At 37.2% G+C, this 21,933-nt stretch overlaps 2 protein-coding genes across 2 annotated transcripts in view; both read left to right on the top strand.

The window, feature by feature from the left end:
* The window catches only part of stk32a (serine/threonine kinase 32A), a 62,687-nt gene extending 51,905 nt beyond the window's left edge, over positions 1-10,782 (top strand). Inside the window, exons 9-13 of the mRNA XM_049466362.1 lie at positions 482-598; positions 1,444-1,569; positions 2,185-2,316; positions 6,585-6,649; positions 7,874-10,782. Of these exons, the coding sequence (XP_049322319.1) occupies positions 482-598; positions 1,444-1,569; positions 2,185-2,316; positions 6,585-6,649; positions 7,874-7,991 (558 nt within the window). The 3' untranslated portion in view covers positions 7,992-10,782. The remainder of the gene's footprint in view (positions 1-481; positions 599-1,443; positions 1,570-2,184; positions 2,317-6,584; positions 6,650-7,873) is intronic.
* Positions 10,783-14,858: 4,076 nt separating this feature from the next.
* On the top strand, positions 14,859-20,800 carry LOC111193961 (snake venom serine protease gussurobin-like). Its single transcript, XM_022676711.2, has 4 exons — positions 14,859-15,113; positions 17,928-18,172; positions 19,904-20,043; positions 20,125-20,800. Exons 1-4 carry the CDS (start codon positions 14,935-14,937, stop codon positions 20,275-20,277), a joined length of 717 nt encoding a protein of 238 aa, XP_022532432.2. The 5' UTR covers positions 14,859-14,934; the 3' UTR covers positions 20,278-20,800.
* The last annotated feature ends 1,133 nt before the right edge of the window (positions 20,801-21,933 follow it).

Here is a 21,933-nt window from a genome sequence, read left to right as displayed (position 1 = left end):
AGTAAAAATGTAGGCTATCTATACTGTACTGCAGTAATTTTTTTTACAATTATCTGAACTTTTTGCTCATTTTAAAAATAGCCTCGTTACTCCTATTTACTAATTTCAGCTCGTTTTCATTCCGGCTTCTCATCGTTCAATAAAACCCCGATCCAGATAAATCCCTCCTCCATCCAGATCAGAGTGAATCAGAGTGAATCTGATTGTGATTGGATGTAGAGAAGTATAAACATATACCATTCCGACACCTATTGGTTTATACTGTGATCCATCACACCTGCTTCTGAAGCTCACTGTCAGTGTGTAGTCATTCCCCCCAGCCTACCATAGGTTGTAGATCATATATATATATATATATATATTGTGATTAAAGTGGGTTTTATTTGTTAGGATGAACTAAACTTTGTTAAGTTGAGTAACAAAAAAAATGCTCTGTAGTCAGTATATTTTATAATTAGTATATATTTTTTTTCTTTTGCAGAGGCCTTACATAATGCGCTCCAGCACACCGACCAGTGAGATCATGCAGGCCTTTCATAAAGGAAACCCCTACTACCCAGCCACCTGGTCTGCAGAAATCAAGAGTCTGCTGAGAAAGGTAAAATCTACTTCTCTAAAAAACATACTTTGCCAAAATATATGCACACATATGTCAATTATCTAAGACAAGTTTGTATTGAAACTTTAAGGCTAATTTTAAGGCTAATATAGGAAAATATGGACACTATATGGAGCAAAGTATTGGGACATCTGCTCAATCATTGTTTTTTCTGAAATAAAGGGTATCAAAAAAAGTTTATCCCCCTTTTGTTGGAGTAACTGCATTTACTGTACACACAAGACTTTTTAGTAGATTTTGCAACATTGCTGTGAGGATTTTTCACAACCTCACCTTATCCCCAAATCAAATCAGTAAATCATCCCAAAAGTACTTTTTGAAATATTATTCTATGTAGGGACTTCTAATGTGGTCCAGCAGACAAAGCGCTGCCACTATGATCAGATCATGATCACCGGTTCGAATCCTGTGTATGCAGCTTCTCATCGGTTACCAGAGCCCTAAGAGAGCACACAATTGGCCTTGCTCACTCTCTGGGTGAGTACAGTACAGTAGATGGCGCTCTCTCTTTCCCCTCATCACTCCTAGGGTGATGTGGATCAGCACAAGGCTGCATCTGTGAGCTGGTGTATCAGAACTGAGTCGCTGCGCTTTTCTACGAGTGTTAGCGCTGTGATACTACTCGGCAATGCTGCATCACATGTGTCAGAAGAGGCGTCTGCTAGTCTTTACCTTCCTGGTGTATCTAGTGGGCATTCTTATTTTACTGTAATACTTCTGTACAGGGACTAGACAAGCTGTGCCATCAGAGGGTGTAGCTTAAAGTGTGTGTGTGTGTGTGTGTGTGTGTGTGTGTGTGTGTGTGTGTGTGTGCTGTGTTTCAGCTCTTGTGTATCGAAGCCCAGAAGCGTCTCTCCTGCTTCTCTGAGCTGCAGGACATGGACTACCTCTCTGACGTCAACTGGGACGCTGTGCTAAATAAACAGGTCCCTCCAGGGTTCATCCCTAACGTAAGTGTCCAGAACACACAGTGTCCTCAAGCAGACATCAGGTTTTTATGCTTGATTTAACCCTGCTGTCCAAAGTAGGCTTATTGTATTGAAAATACAAAATGTATATAACACACTGCACAGATAATAAAGTAATAAAAATCCATTTACACTTGATTTACTGTCTCTATCAAGAAGGTATATCTGCATATCTTATATATTGTTATTTATTTTAGTACGCACATTTAGTATGTACGTGTACACATCTGTATCAGCAATAAAATTGGACATATTACACCTCTTTTAAGTTTAGGATACAAAACCTGTTCCTAAAGTTATTTGCACAAAATCACAAGATCTGAGAATTTTATGCAAATAAGCTGTTGCTGGCCACGCCCTACATTTATGCTAAGCACCTACCACACGTTAATGTTAGCTTGTGCTAAATGGTGAAACAAGAACAGGCTAGTTCATGCTTAACTGTGATGGTAACACAAAGCTCATTATTTAAAAGTACATCTCTCTCATCTGATGACATACACTGTACAGTAGGTACAGATCCCTCCCTCAGGTGAAGTCTGCTGGCTAATCCTGCTGTGTACTGTCCACTAAGAGCTGTGTTTATTCTCACTGCAGAGAGGGAGACTTAACTGCGACCCGACGTTTGAGCTGGAGGAGATGATCCTGGAATCCAAACCTCTGCACAAGAAGAAGAAGAGACTAGCAAGGAAAACCAGGGAGAACGGCGGCTCAGGTGGATCTCCACAGGTAACACTAATGCTTTTATTATTATTACATTTACTATTACTACTAGTAATTACTAGTAATAATACTGTTATTACTATGTGTAATACAGTTTAATATCACTACTAGATATATAGATAGATTATTATTATTATTATTATTATTATTATTATTATTATTATTATTATTATTATTATTTCTATTATTGTTTACTACTAATACTACTACACCAACAACTACTTCTAATTCTACTATACCTAAAGCTATTAGACCTACTACTAGACCTACGGCTACAGTCAATTTAACTTTTACTATTGTTACTACTAGTAGTAATACTACTGTCATCCAAAATGCTACTGTTGTTTTTAGCTGTTTAATTGAATATTTACCCTTTATTGGATAAAGGCAATGCGTATTCAGATATTTGATAAACATAGTAAATAAGAATGAGCTCTGTAATAAATAGCTCTGAAAAAAATAAGACACCACTTAAAAATAATGAATTTCCTTGATTTTACCAAATTAAAAACCTCTGGAATATAATCAAGAGGAAGATGGATGATCCTAAGCCATCAAACCACCAAACTGAACTGCTTGAATGTTTGCACCAGGAGTAAAGCAGCATAAAGTTATCCAAAAGCAGTGTGTAAGACTGGTGGAGGAGAACATGATGCCAAGATGCATGAAATAAAAACTGTGATTAAAAACCAGGGTTATTCCACCAAATATTGATTTCTGAACTCTTAAAACTGGTTTATGAATGTGAACTTGTTTTCTTTGCATTATTGGAGGTCTACATTATTTCTGTAAATAAATGCTCTAAATGAGAATATTTTTATTTGGAATTTGGGAGAAATGTTGTCTGTAGTTTATAGGATAAAACAACAATGTTCATTTTACTCAAACATAAACCTATAAATAGCAACATTAGAGAAACTGATTCAGAAACTAAAGTGCTCTCAGGTTGAGAATAATCCTAAGTGTGGAGGAACACTCTGTTCTGTAGACTTGCTCCTTTACTAAAATCTAAAGCATTAGCCATGCCTGCAGGGCACGAGTACCAAAGGAGACAAACCAAAAATAATAAATAAACAATCTGATGGATGGTTAATGAAAAGAGGCGGGGAGAGCTGTGCCTGGCTGATTTAATTGCACTGTGCCCGGCGTGGGCTGGAGTTTCTGCTAACTCTGCTGAAGCAGCCATGCATTACGCTCTGGCTCCGGCGCACTCTTCAAGGTCACTCCTCACTCCTGCTGTTGATGCGGCTCCTGTGCTGGAGTGAAGAAGAAGCACAGTGTAGATTCTGTAATCTGTGCACTTCATCAGGAGCACAGGCTGAGCTCTCCATACAGTTCCTCTCAGGAACACAGGCTGAGCTCTCCGTACAGTTCCTCTCAGGAACACAGGCTGAGCTCTCCGTACAGTTCCTCTCAGGAACACTCACATCGTGAACACAGAGCTTGTGAACATCCTTCTAAAACACAGCATTGCTGACACAGATGTGCAATTACACACACACAGCCTGTCTATTTCCTGTAGTAAAGTACTGCCAATAGAATAGGACATGCGTGGGCTACAGAGATATAAAGCCCCCAGCACTGAGGTCCAGTGGAGGAGATGTAAGGATGAGGAAAAGAGGAGTTGAAAGGATGAGGAGTGGAGGAAAAGAAGAGTGGAGGAGATGTGAGGATGAGGAGTGGAGGAGATGTGAGGATAAGGAAAAGAGGAGTTGAAAGGATGAGGAGTGAAGGAGATGTGAGGATAAGGAGTGAAGGAAAAGAAGAGTGGAGGAGACGTGAGGATGAGGAGTGGAGGAAAGGGCTAGAGGAGATGTGAGGATGAGACGAGGAGAAGATGTGCAGATGAGGAGTGGAGGAGTAGAGGAGATGTGAGGATGAGGAGAAGAGGAGTGGAGGAGATATGAGAAGTGGAAGAGATGTGAGGATGAGGAGTGGAGGAAAAGAAGAGTGGAGGAGATGTGAGGATGAGGAGAAGAGGAATTGAAAGGATGAGGAGTGGAGAAGTGGATGACATGTGAGGATGAGGAGAAGAGGAGTTGAAAGGATGAGGAGTGGAGGAAAAACAGAGTGAAGGAGATGTGAGGATGAGAAGAAGAGTAAAGCAGATGTAAGAATGAGGAGTAGAGGAGATGTGAGGATGAGAGATGGAGAAGTGGAGGAGATGTGAGGATGGGAAAGGAGTGGAGGAGTAAAGGAGATGAGAGAGATGAAGGGTGGAGAGGAGAGAGGAGTGGAGGAGTAGAGGAGTGGAGAGAGGGATGAAGGGTGGAGAGGAGAGAGGAGTGGAGGAGTAGAGGAGTGGAGAGAGGGATGAAGGGTGGAGAGGAAGGCTGGTGGTATGTGTGCTCTTTTTAAAGCAGAGTGGATCAATATTGTATGAACAGAGCTGCCCTGCTGTCCGGCCCAGACTGCCTGTAGATCATTAACACAAACCCTACACTCCTCCTCCATCCCTCCATCCCCTCATTCTCTCATTCTCACTATCCCTCCATCTCTCCATCTAACACTTATCTCCTACTCTTACTTTCTTTCCTTTCCTCCTGCTCTCTCTCTCATTCTCTTACTCTCCTAGCCTCTTTCTCCTTCTTTCTCTCTACTTTACTTTCTTTCTCTTACTGTTGCTCACATGCTCTATCCATCCCTCAAATTCTGTTATTTTTCTCCTCTGTTTTTCCTCCCCCTCTTCTCTTTCCTTCTCTCACTTTCTTTCTATTCTCCCTTTTGTCTTACATTCTTTCTTCTGTGTGCTCCTTTACGTATCCATCTCTCTCTCTCTCTCTCTCTCTCTCTCTCTCTCTATCCCTTTCCTAATATTTCCTATAATTTTTCACTCTCTCTTTTTCTTTCTTTCTGTTTATCTCCATTAGTGTTGTTCGTCACTTTTCTCTTTTTCTGTTCCATTCATCTTTCTCATTCACCCTTTTTATTCTTTCATACTTTTCATACTGCTTTCTTTTCTTTTCTTCCTTTTCTTTCTTTTTTTCTCTCTCTCTGTCTCTCCTTGTCTCATTCTGTCCCCTTTTTCATTCTTTATTCCCACTCTTTCGATCTATTTTGCTTACTTTCAACTGTCTCATCCGGTCTCTTGTCCTTATTTCTCTCTTCCTGATCTTTACACTTTCTATTTCTTTAAATCTTTCTACTTCACTTTATTAGTCTTTTTGTCTCATCTCTTCTTCTTTCTCACTTTTTATTCCCTTTTTTATTTTTACATTAGTATCTTATTTTCTTTAATTTTTCACTTTTTCTTTTTGCATTCTCTGCCTCTGTTTCACCTTTCTCTTCTTTAAGTGGTTCACTCTTCTCTTTCTTTTATTTTCTTTTATTTCAACTTTATTGTCTTTCTCCAACTTCTGTCTGTCTGTCTCTCTTCCTCTCCATCACCATCATTCTGTCCTCTACTCTCTCTATTTCTCACTATTTCTCACTTTTATACTCTCTCAATTTCTTAAATTTCCCTTCCTCCCTTCTTTCTTTCTTTCTCTCTCTCTCTCTCTCTCTCTCTCTCTCCGTAATGGACAGAAGGATTAGCTCAATTAAATCACAGATAATGCAGCGGAAAATTGAGCTCCGTCTGTGAGAACAAAACAACACAGCCTGTCCCACAGCTCACCCCCCCCCCACCACCCACCTCCATTCCTCTCTGAACCCTCTCTCTCTTTTACTCTCTCTCTCTCTGTTTCTCTGAAATCTCACTGATGAAATATGGTGAGTTTGGTTTATTGATTCTCATTTGTAATAAAAAGGAAGAGCAGGCGGTGAACAGCCCGCAGCGCGTCAGCCTGGGCTGCAGCTCTAAAGCATCCAGACACTCCTAATTACTGAATCCAGCTCTAATCTCCGAGTAGAGGCCGTGCCAGTTGAATGGGATGCTGTGGAGCAGCCAAACATGAGCCTGAAGTCAGCATGCTGTTACTCCTCAGACTTCCAGCAGCACCGCTGAAACCAGACACACCCAGAATATCAATGAGAAGAAGTCTGACTGGAAAATCACCAACACTTTCCAGAGAACATAAAAGCAAAGCGTTCCTGGTATTACTGAAAAGAAAAAGAAAATAGAGCAGCAAGAAGAAGGTTTTAATCAGACAGAGACAATACACAGAGTGTCTACCTGTAATTAATACATTCATTAAAAAGTCAGGGGTCAGTGAGTCAGGGTGAGAGTGTCTACCTGTAAAAGTCGGACTGAAAGTGTTCTGACTAGTAGTCTGTAGTCTAAAACCCATAGTAATCTAATTTTACTTCTTGTTTCTTTTTTTTAACATTCACAGAATGGTCAGATCCAGCAGCGTTTGGACACTGTGCAAAGAGACTTCATCATTTTCAACAGAGAAAGGTATCTCTCAAAGAAATGTTTCTTTTAAAGCTTTTTTTAATGCAATTCGTTTTAGGGCCTCAACTGAAAGTATTTTATTCTTTTTTGTCCTTTTTTGTTTGGTTTTGTCTTCTATATCATCACTATATCATCATATATCCATCACTACTTAAACAATGCAGGCGTAAGGCATGAATACAGGCCAGGGGTCTCAAACTCGAGGCTTGTGGGAAGAAATATATTTTGTGGCCTCTACTTGAAATCAAATTTTAGTGTTAGTGTTAGTGTTAGTGTTAGAGTTAGTGCAGCCCACAAGAAAGACGCCCCCTCTCCCCGTCCACCAGCACACCACATCCTACTCATTTCAATACAGAGAGAGAGCCGACGCATGCCACGGTGCATGCTGGGTAGTGTTGCGTTGATGAATCCGGCCTCCACGCTGCAACCAGCCAATCAGGGAACAGCTGGGGGCGACTTCACACACACATATGAGCCTCCTTGTTAACCACGGAGTAGAAGCTAAAACATCTGTTGCTTCATTTTAATTTTAAAAATGTCACAAATATGCCCACACACTGTGAGCTGAGAGATCCGGTGTTCTGTCGAGTTGCGCTACCCTGTCAAACCGTGCTACCCTTTTTTTTTGTGTATATTTAAAGCTAAATATTTAAGAGAAGCTATATTAGAATCTGTACAATATTAGAGCGTGTTTCCAGTAGAAGTTCATGTAGTGCTATTTTTGGTTAGCTTAAATCACTGTAGCAGGGTAAAGTTATGGTAGTAAGAGTTTATTATAATCTGTTTTTGTATGTTTTTTTAGATAATATTTTTTTATTATTATTATTATTATTATTAATTTCCATTACACTTTTAGTGCAGGTTGTTAAATGCATAAAAAAGTACTAGAAAAACAGAATTATTATAAAACACAGGAGAAATAATAAAAAAAATGTAGGTTAGAGTTTGCATGCACAGTGTCTTTAGGAAGCACGTATGGATGGGTAGCCTAACTCGACAGAACACCGGCCTGGCAGATTGCGTTGAAGAAACCACTGATATAGACAGTTAACAGGGTGTAAGATAGCAATGAGCATTGTGACGCATCTTGTGCAGGGTGTAAGATAAGGCCCTTATTTTTTTATCCTAAGATTCTTCATCTTCGTTTTTCTATTATGAAAAATGTTGTTTCACATCTTCTCAACTTTATAGAATATAATTTTTTCTCTTTGTTTTTATTTCTTAAAGGTTGAAGAAAACCAAAGCAGACTCTGAAGGCAATGACCTTATCATAAAAGAGGCGAACCAAGCCATAGAGGATGGACAGAACAACAACGTCACTGGTGCACCGTGTTTATCGGGGTAGAGCTTTTACCTAGACGGTTTAAAGAGGAGAGACCGGGACAGTTCCTCTGCTTAAAGCTCAACAGCTCAGGCCTATCCAGACTGCACTGAGGAGGTGTGGCTCCAAACAGAGAGACGTTTAACCAACGGTCTGCAGACCAGACACAACCTTCTCAGAGCTTCTGTCTGTTTTTGCTTTATTTTGGGACTTTTTTGCAAGTGAAATGATAAAGGACAGAAAATGTTCAGCATAAACACATGATCTTCATGATTTAATGAGGATTCTTCACTACACAGTGATTTCAGAAGCTAGTAGATCTTCGGAACGTCTGTTTTTGGTATTTCTTTTCTTTATAACACTTGTGGGACCTTTGTGCCTAAAAACACAGCAAGACTAAAACGAGGAAATAAATCACTTCCCTTCTTTCACTAGAGACCCCCCAACACCGGCTTTCTACACTGTGAAAAAGTGAGCGGTTCCTTCAAAAACCTCTTCCAAAGGTTCTTCCAAAAAACTACAGGTAAAATTCAAAAAGTCAAAATTAGGTAAAATCAAAAAAACTCGTAAAATAGTTTTTTAAATGTTGTTTTCCAGAGCTCTTTATGCTTATTGTAGGCAAAAAAATATTTAAAACCAAAAAAAGTAAGATTTAGTCTTAAAATAAGTGAAGTAAAACTTTTGTTGCCTTAGATTAGAACACAGAATAGGAATCAGAATAGCTTTTAATTTTTTTGCTTATTTTGAGTTAAAATGACTTACAATAATGTGATAATTCTTAGTAAGGCTGATTAAGAGAATTGATCCTAAAATAAGTAAAATAATCAAACATTTACACAATGCTTATTAAGACGAAAAGTCTTATCAGAGATTAAAAAAAAAACATTAAGTACACTTAAAAAATAAAATTAAATAGAAAGTGAAATTTTCTGATTTTAAGTACACTGCAAAAAATATAAAAAATCAATAGTAAGTGAAATGTTCTAATTTTAAGGCAATTTCACTTACTTTTTTTTTTTTTGCAGTGTACTTAATGATAGTTGGGCCTGAGCTGAGACACAAGTGTGCTTATTTAGGGCTCAATAACGTTCTATCATTTTTTTCTCTTGTTCCAGTTCCTGGAAGCACATTTTACAGAGAAAATGCCCTAAATTAGCATCACTCTCATGAATTCATATGTATGACGTACAAGTTTACCTATGGTAGCCTGGGGGGAACGACTACACACTGACAGTGGATGTTAGAACACAAACTCCCAGGTAAAAAACCCTGATTTAGAGGTTCTGCAAGAACTATTCTCAGTTTTTCACAGTGTAGTGTTTTCCTGTGATGATGTTTTAGACATGTTCAGGTTCTGTAAACCTGTTCAGGTTCTGTGAGTTGCCTTACGCTCCATGCCGGCATGTCATAGGATTTCCTTGATCATGATAATCATAAGCTTCTAGATGAGAGACGCAGTCTGTGTTCCTGTCTCACTCTTTAGAGATGCACTTTATAGACGAGCTTTATTGTAGTGGAGCTGTTCAGAACCTGCTGGAGCTCCTGATTCAGGCTTCTTTCAGTCTTTCAGTCAGTCGTCTCGTAGAACTGGCTCTTCGCTCGTGTGTAGCTGCAGGTGTGCTTGTGCGTCGGACCATTTTTGGGGGTAAAAATGGGGAAATTCACGCTGCTTTTAAAAAAATATATATGTCTTCGTTCACATGACGCTGTACTCTTATAGGTGTTGTGTGTTCGTTACTTCTACAGGCCTGAGAAATAGAAATTTAAACATGTAGAAATCTGTCCATGCTCTGCCCTGAGAAATGTGTTCTTAGATGAGGCTTTGTCTTTTTTGTTTGTTTTTTATATAAATATATATATATATATAAATATATGTTTATCAATTGAAGATTTGTCAAGCTTAATACATCAAGGAAGGGGCTCCAAGAGGTCCAGTAGACTAAGTTGCTTCCACTATAATCAGGAGATCGGCAGGTTCCAATCCTGTTCATGCAGCTTGCCATCAACTGCCGGAGCCCCGAGAGAGCACAATTGGCCTTGCTCTCTCTAAGAGGGTACAGTAGATGGCGCTATTTCCCTTCATCACTCCTAGGGTGATGTGGATCTAGCACAAGGATGCGTCTGTGAGCTGATGTATCAGAACCGAGTCGCTGCGCTTTCCTCCGAGCGTTAGCGCTGTGATGCTAATCGGCAATTCTGCACCACCAGCTCCTAATGCTCCCACCACCGTGTTTAACAGCTGGAATTAGCTAAGAAAGCCCTTAGTTTTTAGACACAGTGTTATACTAATATGTGTAACACATAAAGCTAACCCAATTTAAACAAAAACAAACATATTTATTACATATATTATAAAATTAAATTAAAAAATAATAGAAAGCAAAACTACTACAACTACATAAGCTGTCACATATATGGAAGTCATGAAAAGAATTGTAGAAAAATCCCTTTAAAATACTCTATTATAATACAATAGAAAAAAGTCAATGTAAAGCTGGTTTATAAACTAAGCAATAAAATGATTTTCTTTAAAATATATATCAGAATTAATAAAAATAAACACTAACATTTTTCACAAACACAAAATCATGTTTTTATAGGTTCTCATTATGTTGAATGTATTCGTGATAAAATTCTGATAAAAATACAGAAGTAGGAACACATTTAAAGAGCAGAGCATGGATTGGCCAGAAGAATGCACAGTCCAGGTGAAAGTTCTGGATTGTGAGAGTAAGTGTGAGAGACGTTTGTTCCAAATAGAAAATGATAGTTTGCTATCATTTGTATCTTTTTAATAAATGTTTTGACAGTTCAATCCCTTCTGGTGTCGTTATTCTACATATTTCATCTTCTTTGTGTCATTTCTGAACATACAGTCATGGACAAAAAGTCATGTCAAAAAGTGCCATCACTGGACAGTAGTTTGAATCATAAAATATGTACAATATATTTTATGTATATTGCGCAAATGTTAAAAATGCAGTCTTACACTTCCCAATACAATAAGGGTAAATCAGTGTTTATTACAGTATTTATTACAACAGTAATAAACATTGTTCACATTGCAGTGTCTCAATTAAATTAAATTAAATTAAATTGACCATATTAAAGGTATTTTTAAATATTACAAAGCGATAATTTACTAATGTGAATTGATAATTAGTTGAGCTATTCTGTTGTTAGTACTGTAAATAAATGTACTTTTATTGTAAAGTGCTACCAATTAATTTTATGATACACAGACACAAAGACAATACATTAACAGGACAAAATTATTTGTGTTTACTGCAAATAAAGAGATATGTTCATCTTTACCCTTTAGTCCTGTCATTTAAGCTCTACTGGTCCAGTCAATAACCAGACATAGATAAAAATTCTTCAAAAAACATATAAATGAAAAAAAAAAAAAAAAAAAAAAAAAAAAAAATATATATATATATATATATATATATATATTTTTTTTTTTTTTTTTTTTTTTTTTGCTATTTGCACAAACAATAAAGTGTTACTGTATCGTTTGTACATGTTATACAGTTTTCTTTCATATGGGATGTGGGCTATGTGTTTTAATAAGGTAAATCATTATATTAAGAAAAAAAATCATATTTTTAGGTTTAATATTTTGAGGTTTAATATTTTAACTTAGTTATTTTAATAATAATAAAAAAGAAAGTTTAGTAAACGTGTCCAATAATTTCCATGTCCACCTGGCCACCTAAAGAGAGAATCCTATCCACTCAATAATAAATCACCTGTGTTCTGATTGGCTGCTGGGCGGGGCTAAGCTACAGAAGAATGGATCATTATGTGAGTTATGTTGCTGTAATGTAAGAAAAATGGTTTCAGAGACACAAAATCCCCCCAGAAAAAGCTGTTTTTAGAAGCTGGTAAATTTTAATAAACGTTCTCTCTTAAAGCTAATTATTTACACTGCATTCTCACTGCAGGATTTATACCGGAAGTTAGAGATATTGTGTAAATTAGTAAATAATAATAATAAAATAAAAAAGACGCTATGAACATCGTATCTCCTGCTCAATTTCTATGTTAATGAAACACTGCCATCTAGTGCTCAACAGAAAGGTAGACACAACATGAGATTTTGAAGAGAGTTAAAAAAAGAGGAGAGCTTTGGAAAAAATTGAGACCAATTCAAAATAATAAAATAATAAAAGACTTAATTAAAGAACGGACTGAACTTTTCTTTTAGTAAACTTTACTTTATTTCTGCATACAGTATTACCTAATTACAATTACTTAATTTATACAATATTACTTAAATAATTTATGATACATAATATATTATAATTCCTGTGTTTTAAATGTCAGGAATTATAATATGTTTTGTATCATTAATTATTTGTGTAATATTGTATAAATTCAGTTATTGTAGTTGGGTAATATTGTATGTAAAACTTAAGTAAAGTTCACGGAAAAAAGGATCAACTGAAGTTCTCCACTTATTTACTGTATGTAATATTTAAGTCTTGAAACCGAGTTGAAGTTATGTAAATTTATCTGAAATTAAATTTACTTAAATAAAAATGCTAAAAAAATCATTGTCTCTGTCATCATTACAAATAAAGGATATATAAGTAATAACCACATACATACCCAAACAGCACTTTTTGGGTTTTTCTGAAATGCAGCAAAAAAATACAAAAAGCGATAATTATGCTCACACAACGGATTTATTTTTGTACTTTTGGATTTTGTTGGAACAATCAAACAATGAGCATGATTGTGGCACTTTATTAGGAACAAACTAAAAACATTTTTCCTGATGCATACTGCTGGATGCATTTCAGTTTTTAAGAGTTTTTTTAAGGAATATCAGCATTAGATTGGCAAAGTTAAATTGTATTAGTGGTGTCAATCACTTAAAATGAATTAAAATTGTATTTTTTTATGCTGGAATTTCTCAGTATTATTGTTAGGAGAGATTAATAATAGTGTAGAGTGGTTTGGGTCTGGCAGAGAGAGAGAGAGAGAGAGAGAGAGAGAGAGAGAGAGTTAACTTCTACCTGTATTATCAGTTTATAAAGGCTCACACCTGAAGTTCACAGCTGATAAGAGGTGAGTTATTTGAATATTCAGTTACTGAACGATTCTTACAGCAGAACTTCAGCTGAAGATGAGCTTCTCTCCTGTGAGGATGATACACTCAAGAAAGACCAACAGATGCGTTGCCATGTTCTTCATATCAGTATCAGGTGATGGAACACTGAATGGCAAGTGGCATGGTGGTGGTTGTGTGTGTGATTAGTGGTTGTGTGTGTGTGTGTGATTAGTGGTTCTGTGTGTGTTATTATTTGATCTGTGTGTTTAATGTGTTTCTGTGTGTGTGATTATTGGTTCTGTGTGTGATGTGTGGCTGTGTGTGTGTGTGTGTGATTATTGGTTCTGTGTGTGATGTGTGATTGATGGTTGTGTGTGTATGATTATTGTTTCTGTGTGTGGTTGTGTGTGTGTGATTATTGGTTCTGTGTGATTGATGGTTGTGTGTGTGATGTGTGGTTGTGTGTGTGTGATGTGTGGTTGTGTGTGTGTGATGTGTGGTTGTGTGTATGTGTGTGATTATTGGTTCTGTGTGTGTGATTGGTGGTTCTGTGCGTGATTATTGGTTCTGTGTGTGATTGGTGGTTGTGTGTGTGTGTGTGATTATTGGTTCTGTGTGTGGTTGTGTGTGTGTGTGTGATTATTGATTCTGTGTGTGATGTGTGGTTGTGTGTGTGATGTGTGGTTGTGTGTGTCATGTGTGGTTGTGTGTGTGTGTGATGTGTGGTTGTGTGTGTGTGTGATGTGTGGTTGTGTGTGTGTGTGATGTGTGGTTCTGTATGGGATTGGTGGTTCTGTGTGTGTGATTATTGATTCTGTGTGTGATTACTGGTTCTGTGTGTGATGTGTGGTTGTGTGTGTGATGTGTGGTTGTGTGTGTGTGATTATTGATTTTGTGTGTGTGGTTGTGTATGATGTGTGGTTCTGTATGGGATTGGTGGTTCTGTGTGTGTGATTATTGATTCTGTGTGTGATTATTGGTTCTGTGTGTGATGTGTGGTTGTGTATGTGATGTGTGGTTGTGTGTGTGTGTGATGTGTGGTTGTGTGTGTGTGTGTGATGTGTGGTTGTGTGTGTGTGATGTGTGGTTCTGTATGGGATTGGTGGTTCTGTGTGTGTGATTATTGATTCTGTGTGTGATTATTGGTTCTGTGTGTGATGTGTGGTTGTTTGTGTGTGATGTGTGGTTGTGTGTGTGTGATTATTGATTTTGTGTGTGTGGTTGTGTATGATGTGTGGTTCTGTATGGGATTGGTGGTTCTGTGTGTGTGATTATTGATTCTGTGTGTGATTATTGGTTCTGTGTGTGATGTGTGGTTGTGTGTGTGATGTGTGGTTGTGTGTGTGTGATGTGTGGTTGTGTGTGTGTGTGTGATGTGTGGTTGTGTGTGTGTGATGTGTGGTTCTGTATGGGATTGGTGGTTCTGTGTGTGTGATTATTGATTCTGTGTGTGATTATTGGTTCTGTGTGTGATGTGTGGTTGTTTGTGTGTGATGTGTGGTTGTGTGTGTGTGATTATTGATTTTGTGTGTGTGGTTGTGTATGATGTGTGGTTCTGTATGGGATTGGTGGTTCTGTGTGTGTGATTATTGATTCTGTGTGTGATTATTGGTTCTGTGTGTGATGTGTGGTTGTGTGTGTGATGTGTGGTTGTGTGTGTGTGATGTGTGGTTGTGTGTGTGTGTGTGATGTGTGGTTGTGTGTGTGTGATGTGTGGTTCTGTATGGGATTGGTGGTTCTGTGTGTGTGATTATTGATTCTGTGTGTGATTATTGATTCTGTGTGTGATTATTGGTTCTGTGTGTGATGTGTGGTTGTTTGTGTGTGATGTGTGGTTGTGTGTGTGTGATTATTGATTTTGTGTGTGTGGTTGTGTATGATGTGTGGTTGTGTGCAGTAAGTCTGGTAATGTTGGAGGTGTGGAAGCGGCTGATTCCGGGGACAGACTGCAGTGAGGGAGAGAGGCAGCATCATGTTCGGGTTCTGTATAAAGCAGAGGGGTCCAGGTCAGGGTCCTGCGGGGGGACTCTGATCCGTAAGCAATGGGTTCTGACCGCAGGACACTGCTACAAGGAGAACACTGCAGGGTGAGCTTTATTTAATAATAATATTTTACTACTACACTACTGTTGATAGTTATACTAATAATAATATAATATTACAGCTACTAATACTTTTAAAACTGCTACTACTACCACTACTCTTACTATAGCTACTGGTACTTTTACTAAAGTACTATTGATACTGCTACTACTACCACTACTGTTACTATAGCTACTGGTACTTTTACTAAAGTACTAATGATACTGCTACTACTACCACTACTGTTACTATAGCTACTGGTACTTTTACTAAAGTACTATTGATACTGCTACTACTACCACTACTGTTACTATAGCTACTGGTACTTTTACTAAAGTACTATTGATACTGCTACTACTACCACTACTGTTACTATAGCTACTGGTACTTTTACTAAAGTACTAATGATACTGCTACTACTACCACTACTGTTACTATAGCTACTGGTACTTTTACTAAAGTACTATTGATACTGCTACTACTACCACTACTGTTACTATAGCTACTAGTACTTTTACTAAAGTACTATTGATACTGCTACTACTACCACTACTGTTACTATAGCTACTGGTACTTTTACTAAAGTACTATTGATACTGCTACTACTACCACTACTGTTACTATAGCTACTAGTACTTTTACTAAAGTACTATTGATACTGCTACTACTACCACTACTGTTACTATAGCTACTGGTACTTTTACTAAAGTACTAATGATACTGCTTCTACTACCACTACTGTTACTATAGCTACTGGTACTTTTACTAAAGTACTATTGATACTGCTACTACTACCACTACTGTTACTATAGCTACTGGTACTTTTACTAAAGTACTATTGATACTGCTACTACTACCACTACTGTTACTATAGCTACTGGTACTTTTGCTAAAGTACTATTGATACTGCTACTACTACCACTACTGTTACTATAGCTACTGGTACTTTTACTAAAGTACTATTGATACTGCTACTACTACCACTACTGTTACTATAGCTACTGGTACTTTTACTAAAGTACTATTGATACTGGTACTACTACCACTACTGTTACTATAGCTACTGGTACTTTTACTAAAGTACTCTTGATACTGCTACTACTACCACTACTGTTACTATAGCTACTAGTACTTTTACTAAAGTACTATTGATACAGCTACTACTACCACTACTGTTACTATAGCTACTGGTACTTTTACTAAAGTACTATTGATACTGCTACTACTACCACTACTGTTACTATAGCTACTAGTACTTTTACTAAAGTACTATTGATACTGCTACTACTACCACTACTGTTACTATATCTACTAGTACTTTTACTAAAGTACTATTGATACTGCTTCTACTACCACTACTGTTACTATAGCTACTGGTACTTTTACTAAAGTACTATTGATACTGCTACTACTACCACTACTGTTACTATAGCTACTAGTACTTTTACTAAAGTACTATTGATACAGCTACTACTACCACTACTGTTACTATAGCTACTGGTAATTTTACTAAAGTACTATTGATACTGCTACTACTACCACTACTGTTACTATAGCTACTAGTACTTTTACTAAAGTACTATTGATACAGCTACTACTACCACTACTGTTACTATAGCTACTAGTACTTTTACTAAAGTACTATTGATACTGCTACTACTACCACTACTGTTACTATAGCTACTAGTACTTTTACTAAAGTACTATTGATACTGCTACTACTACCACTACTGTTACTATAGCTACTGGTACTTTTACTAAAGTACTATTGATACTGCTACTACTACCACTACTGTTACTATAGCTACTAGTACTTTTACTAAAGTACTATTGATACAGCTACTACTACCACTACTGTTACTATAGCTACTGGTAATTTTACTAAAGTACTATTGATACTGCTACTACTACCACTACTGTTACTATAGCTACTAGTACTTTTACTAAAGTACTATTGATACTGCTACTACTACCACTACTGTTACTATAGCTACTAGTACTTTTACTAAAGTACTATTGATACAGCTACTACTACCACTACTGTTACTATAGCTACTGGTACTTTTACTAAAGTACTATTGATACTGCTACTACTACCACTACTGTTACTATAGCTACTAGTACTTTTACTAAAGTACTATTGATACAGCTACTACTACCACTACTGTTACTATAGCTACTAGTACTTTTACTAAAGTACTATTGATACTGCTACTACTACCACTACTGTTACTATAGCTACTGGTACTTTTACTAAAGTACTATTGATACTGCTACTACTACCACTACTGTTACTATAGCTACTAGTACTTTTACTAAAGTACTATTGATACAGCTACTACTACCACTACTGTTACTATAGCTACTGGTAATTTTACTAAAGTACTATTGATACTGCTACTACTACCACTACTGTTACTATAGCTACTAGTACTTTTACTAAAGTACTATTGATACTGCTACCTTTAATACCTTTACTACTTTGCTAATGATACACAGCTGCTACTACATCTAGTACTACTAGTACTATAGTGTTAATACTGCTACTGCTACTGCTACTGCTGATACATTTACTACATTACTATTGATACTACAACTTCTGTTGCTACTACTACTATTCCAACTATCTACAACCTCTTCTACTGTAGTAAATACTACTGCTACTACTACAAGTACTACTAAAACTAATGCTACTGGTGTTACAACTGCTGATAATACTACAGCTACGTTTCCTTACGTAAACCTACTATCATAAATATAATATAAACAGTGTTTAGAGAATCAGTCACTGTCTGTTTGATTAACCCTGTGAACACCAGGACTCTAAATGTCAGCGTGGGCGTCCACCCACCAGGATCAAACGTCCAGAAAAACTTCACCATTCCACCTGAAAACATACAGAAATACAGCAGCACTCTGTCTGATGGAGACATCATGCTGCTGAAGCTTCCAGAACCTGTGGAGAACATCATACCTGCAGACCTTCCAGATCTTCAGTGTAAACATCCACCTGATGGAGCCATGCTGCAGGCGGCAGGACATGGATCAGCATCTAAAGTCTATGGTGATTATTTATATATATATATATATATACTTTTATGATTTTTTACATTGAAAATGTAATATTGAAGACTACTGAATATTAAAGCTATACAGAAATATGCAGAATTACATTGTAAACAAAAATGTTAAACAAACCAGAATATGTTTTATACTTTAGATTGAGTTCAGATCTGCACACTCTTGGTTTTAATTTTAATCTCAATGTGTTCATGATTTAGAGTCACCTGGAATAGTTTTCTCAGCATCTTGAAGAAAGAAGGAGTTCCTGGAGGTGGTGAACAATAGTTGCTGTTTTTTTTTCTTCACGCCGTGAAGCTCCAGCTCATCCTAATTAAATCACCTCAAATCACCATCTCAGTTCATCAGCTATAGATCAGGGGATTAATGTGGAGGAATAACATTTTTTTTTACTGTTTACAACATAAATCTATAGGTGTCTTTTAACTGTTTTCATGTCTTTAATAATAATCTACAATGTAGAAAATACATTAAATGAAGAAACAATGATTAGTAAGGACGAATGCATAGATTTGTAATATTTAATCAGTAGTGTAGGTACTTCTTTAATTTTTTCAGGAATAGAAGTAGTACTAATACTATTCCAGTTATTACTTCTACCAGTACTACTACTACTACCTACTTTTACTATTTCTTTGTTAATTGTTTCCTATTTTAATTTTTCTCCCAATTTATCTGCGTTTTGCCTGAACCCCAACTGACCCGCCCCATAAACTGTCATTTATGAGCCCAAGCCTGATTTAAACCCACATTTATTGAGAAAGTAGAGCGTAAAACTGAGCTTTAAAAAAAAAAAAAAAAAAATTGAATGAACGGAACTCTGTTCATAATGATGTAAATTAACATTGCAACACTGAAGAAGCTCAGACCTATTATTTAAGAACAATGTTTATTAAGAACAGATTTCCGAAAGATTAAAACACAAACAATGAGAATCATAATCCACAGGCATCCTAAACATCAGTAAATTAGGCTACAAGAATGATTTCTGAATGACATTCCTCTAATCTAATATAATTTAACATGGTTTATGAATAAACAAAAAAATAAATTCAAAACAAACAATTTTTTTATATTGAGCTTATAGCATATGTGCAAAAACACACAAAAAAAAAACAGTAATAAGGCTATGCTGCACTGCGGACAAGTGGAGTGTGTGCGGCGCGACGGCAACTTTTATAAAACACAGTTTGATTTGTTACTGTGCTATATTGTGATTATCACACTCTAGCTTTATCTAAAATAAATATACAATTAAAAAACAGAGGTTCAGCTCGGGCCTCAGGTTGGGTCGGGTTCGGGCAGAGAATCTAAGCTTCACTACTCAGCTGTCCATCCCCCATCACTAGTGATGCCAAAACACCAGGAGTGTGAAGACTAGCATATGCCTCCTCTGATACATGTGAAGTCAGACTCCGCCTCTTTTTGAGCTGCTGCTGCTGCTGTAGCATTGCCGAGAATCATCACAGCGCTAACCTTCGGAGGAAAGCAGCGCAGCGACTCGGTTCTGATACATCAGCTCACAGATGCAGCCTTGTGCTGATGACCGGGATTTGAACCAGCGATCTCCTGATTACATCACCACTACAATCAACACACTATTACTACTGCTATTGGACCTTTTTCGAAATTACTATTGATACAGCTAACCCTGCTAGCGCTACTATTACTAGATATGAGATTTTTTTCAGGCGCTGTGTTTTTCTTCTTTCAGGAAAAACTGAAACACATTTAAAGTGTTTGGGCGTCTCAGTCGCCCCCTGCCAGGACCTGAAATACACCGTGTTTGAAAACGAGAAGCACGTCTTCTGCGGCGGGAGCCTTCCAGAGCAGCCAGTGATCGAGAGCTGTGGGGTAAACTGATCTCTAATTAATCTTTCAGATTAAAGTCTTTGTATTTTGAATAAATCTGCAGCAGATTTTCCTCACATACAGGGGGATTCTGGAGGAGGCCTGCTGGAGAGCGGCGAGAGCGACGTGGTGTTCGGGGTGCTGATTGGTGGAAGCCGGGGTGGGTGTGGAGGACAAATCGTTTTCACTGATGTGTGTGAATACATGGAGTGGATACAAAACACCATCAGCTCTTAGTCTGAGTTATAATTCCACTTATTCATTTATTTAGTCAATCATTTTTCATGGTTTGCATTGATGTTGTGACTTTCCTGAATTTCAGTTAAGTTAAAAATATACAATTAAACAAACACATCTTAGTACAAATAAAATACTGAGATTATACACTGTGATCATCTTGAAATATCTTTAAAATTTATTAATGAATGTTTCAGGGTTAATTAGGAAATTATTATTATTATTATTTTTTGTTATAGATCGATAGCTCTAATTACTATAAATTATTTCACAAGAGAAAAAAAAAAACCCACATTTTCACGTAGGGCATTTTGTCAGTGTGGGCAGTGTGCCAAGTCCTGCTGGAAAATGAAATCCGCATCTCCATAAAAGTTGTCAGTAGCGGAGGGAAGCTGTAAGATATGAAGAGCTGTAAGATTTTGTGGGAAAACAAAACTGCACTGACTTTAGACTTGATAATAAAACACAGTGGATCAACACCAGCAGATGACAGACATGTCTCTCCAAACCATCACTGATCATCAGTAAATTTTACATTTCATTTAAAGGAAATCAAGGGATCAGAGTCTGGAGGAAGAGTGGAGAGACACACAGTCCAAACTGCTCGAGGTCTAGTGTGAAGTTTCCAACAATCAGTGATGGTTGGGGGATGTGGATTTCATTTTCCAGCAGGACTTGGCACACTTCCCACACTGCCAAAAGTACCAAAGCCATAATCCTCAACAATGTATAAAATAAAGGCTTAAAATATATCACTCTCTGTGTGTTTAATACGTCTATATAATGTATGAGTTTCACATTTTAAATGGAAATACTGAAATAAAGTAACTTTATAATGCTATTTTAATTTTTTGAGATGCACTAGTAAGTGGGAGTCTGAGTGAAGCAGTTACCCTGTGTTATGTATTTTACATATTATGGATAAATGGTTAAAAACAGGAACTTTGACAACAAAAAACCCTAAAGTTGGAATACACATCTACAAGTGAAGCAGCCAGTGTAATTCTGACCCAGAAACCGAGAAGCACCAGGCTTCAAGTGCACAAAAACAGAAAACAACATAGTTGATTCATGTGCTCTATTTGGTAAACTACAAACTACTTAAATGAACTACAGAGGTTGGACAATGAAACTGAAACACCTGGTTTTAGAGCACAATAATTGATTGTGGTGACGGACAGTTCTGGTGGAAACAGGAGAGTTGAGGTGCACATTGAATTCTGCGTGATTTGATCAACCGTGGTTTTATGTTTTTTGGATACAATCCGGGTTAGCACCCGAACATCCCTTTCAGACAGCTTCCCCTTACAGCGTCCACAGTTAATCCTGTTGGATGTGGTTGGTCCTTCTTGGTGGTTTGCTGACATTACCCTGGATACCGTGGCTCTTGATGCATCACAAAGACTTGCTGTCTTGGTCACAGATGCTCCAGCAAGACGTGCACCAACAATTTGTCCTCTTTTGAACTCTGGTATGTCATAATGTTGTGTGCATTGCAATATTTTGAGCAGAACTGTGCTCTTACCCTGCTGATTGAACCTTCACACTCTGCTCTTACTGGTGCAATGTGCAATTAATGAAGATTGGCCACCAGGCTGCTCCAATTTAGCCATGAAACCTAAAATCCCACACTAAAATGATGACAGGTGTTTCAGT

This window comes from Astyanax mexicanus, chromosome 17 (assembly GCF_023375975.1).
Source record: "Astyanax mexicanus isolate ESR-SI-001 chromosome 17, AstMex3_surface, whole genome shotgun sequence".
Taxonomy (NCBI): domain Eukaryota; kingdom Metazoa; phylum Chordata; class Actinopteri; order Characiformes; family Acestrorhamphidae; genus Astyanax; species Astyanax mexicanus.
Note: the sequence above shows the minus strand (reverse complement) of the source record. Positions and strands in the feature narration are given on the sequence as shown.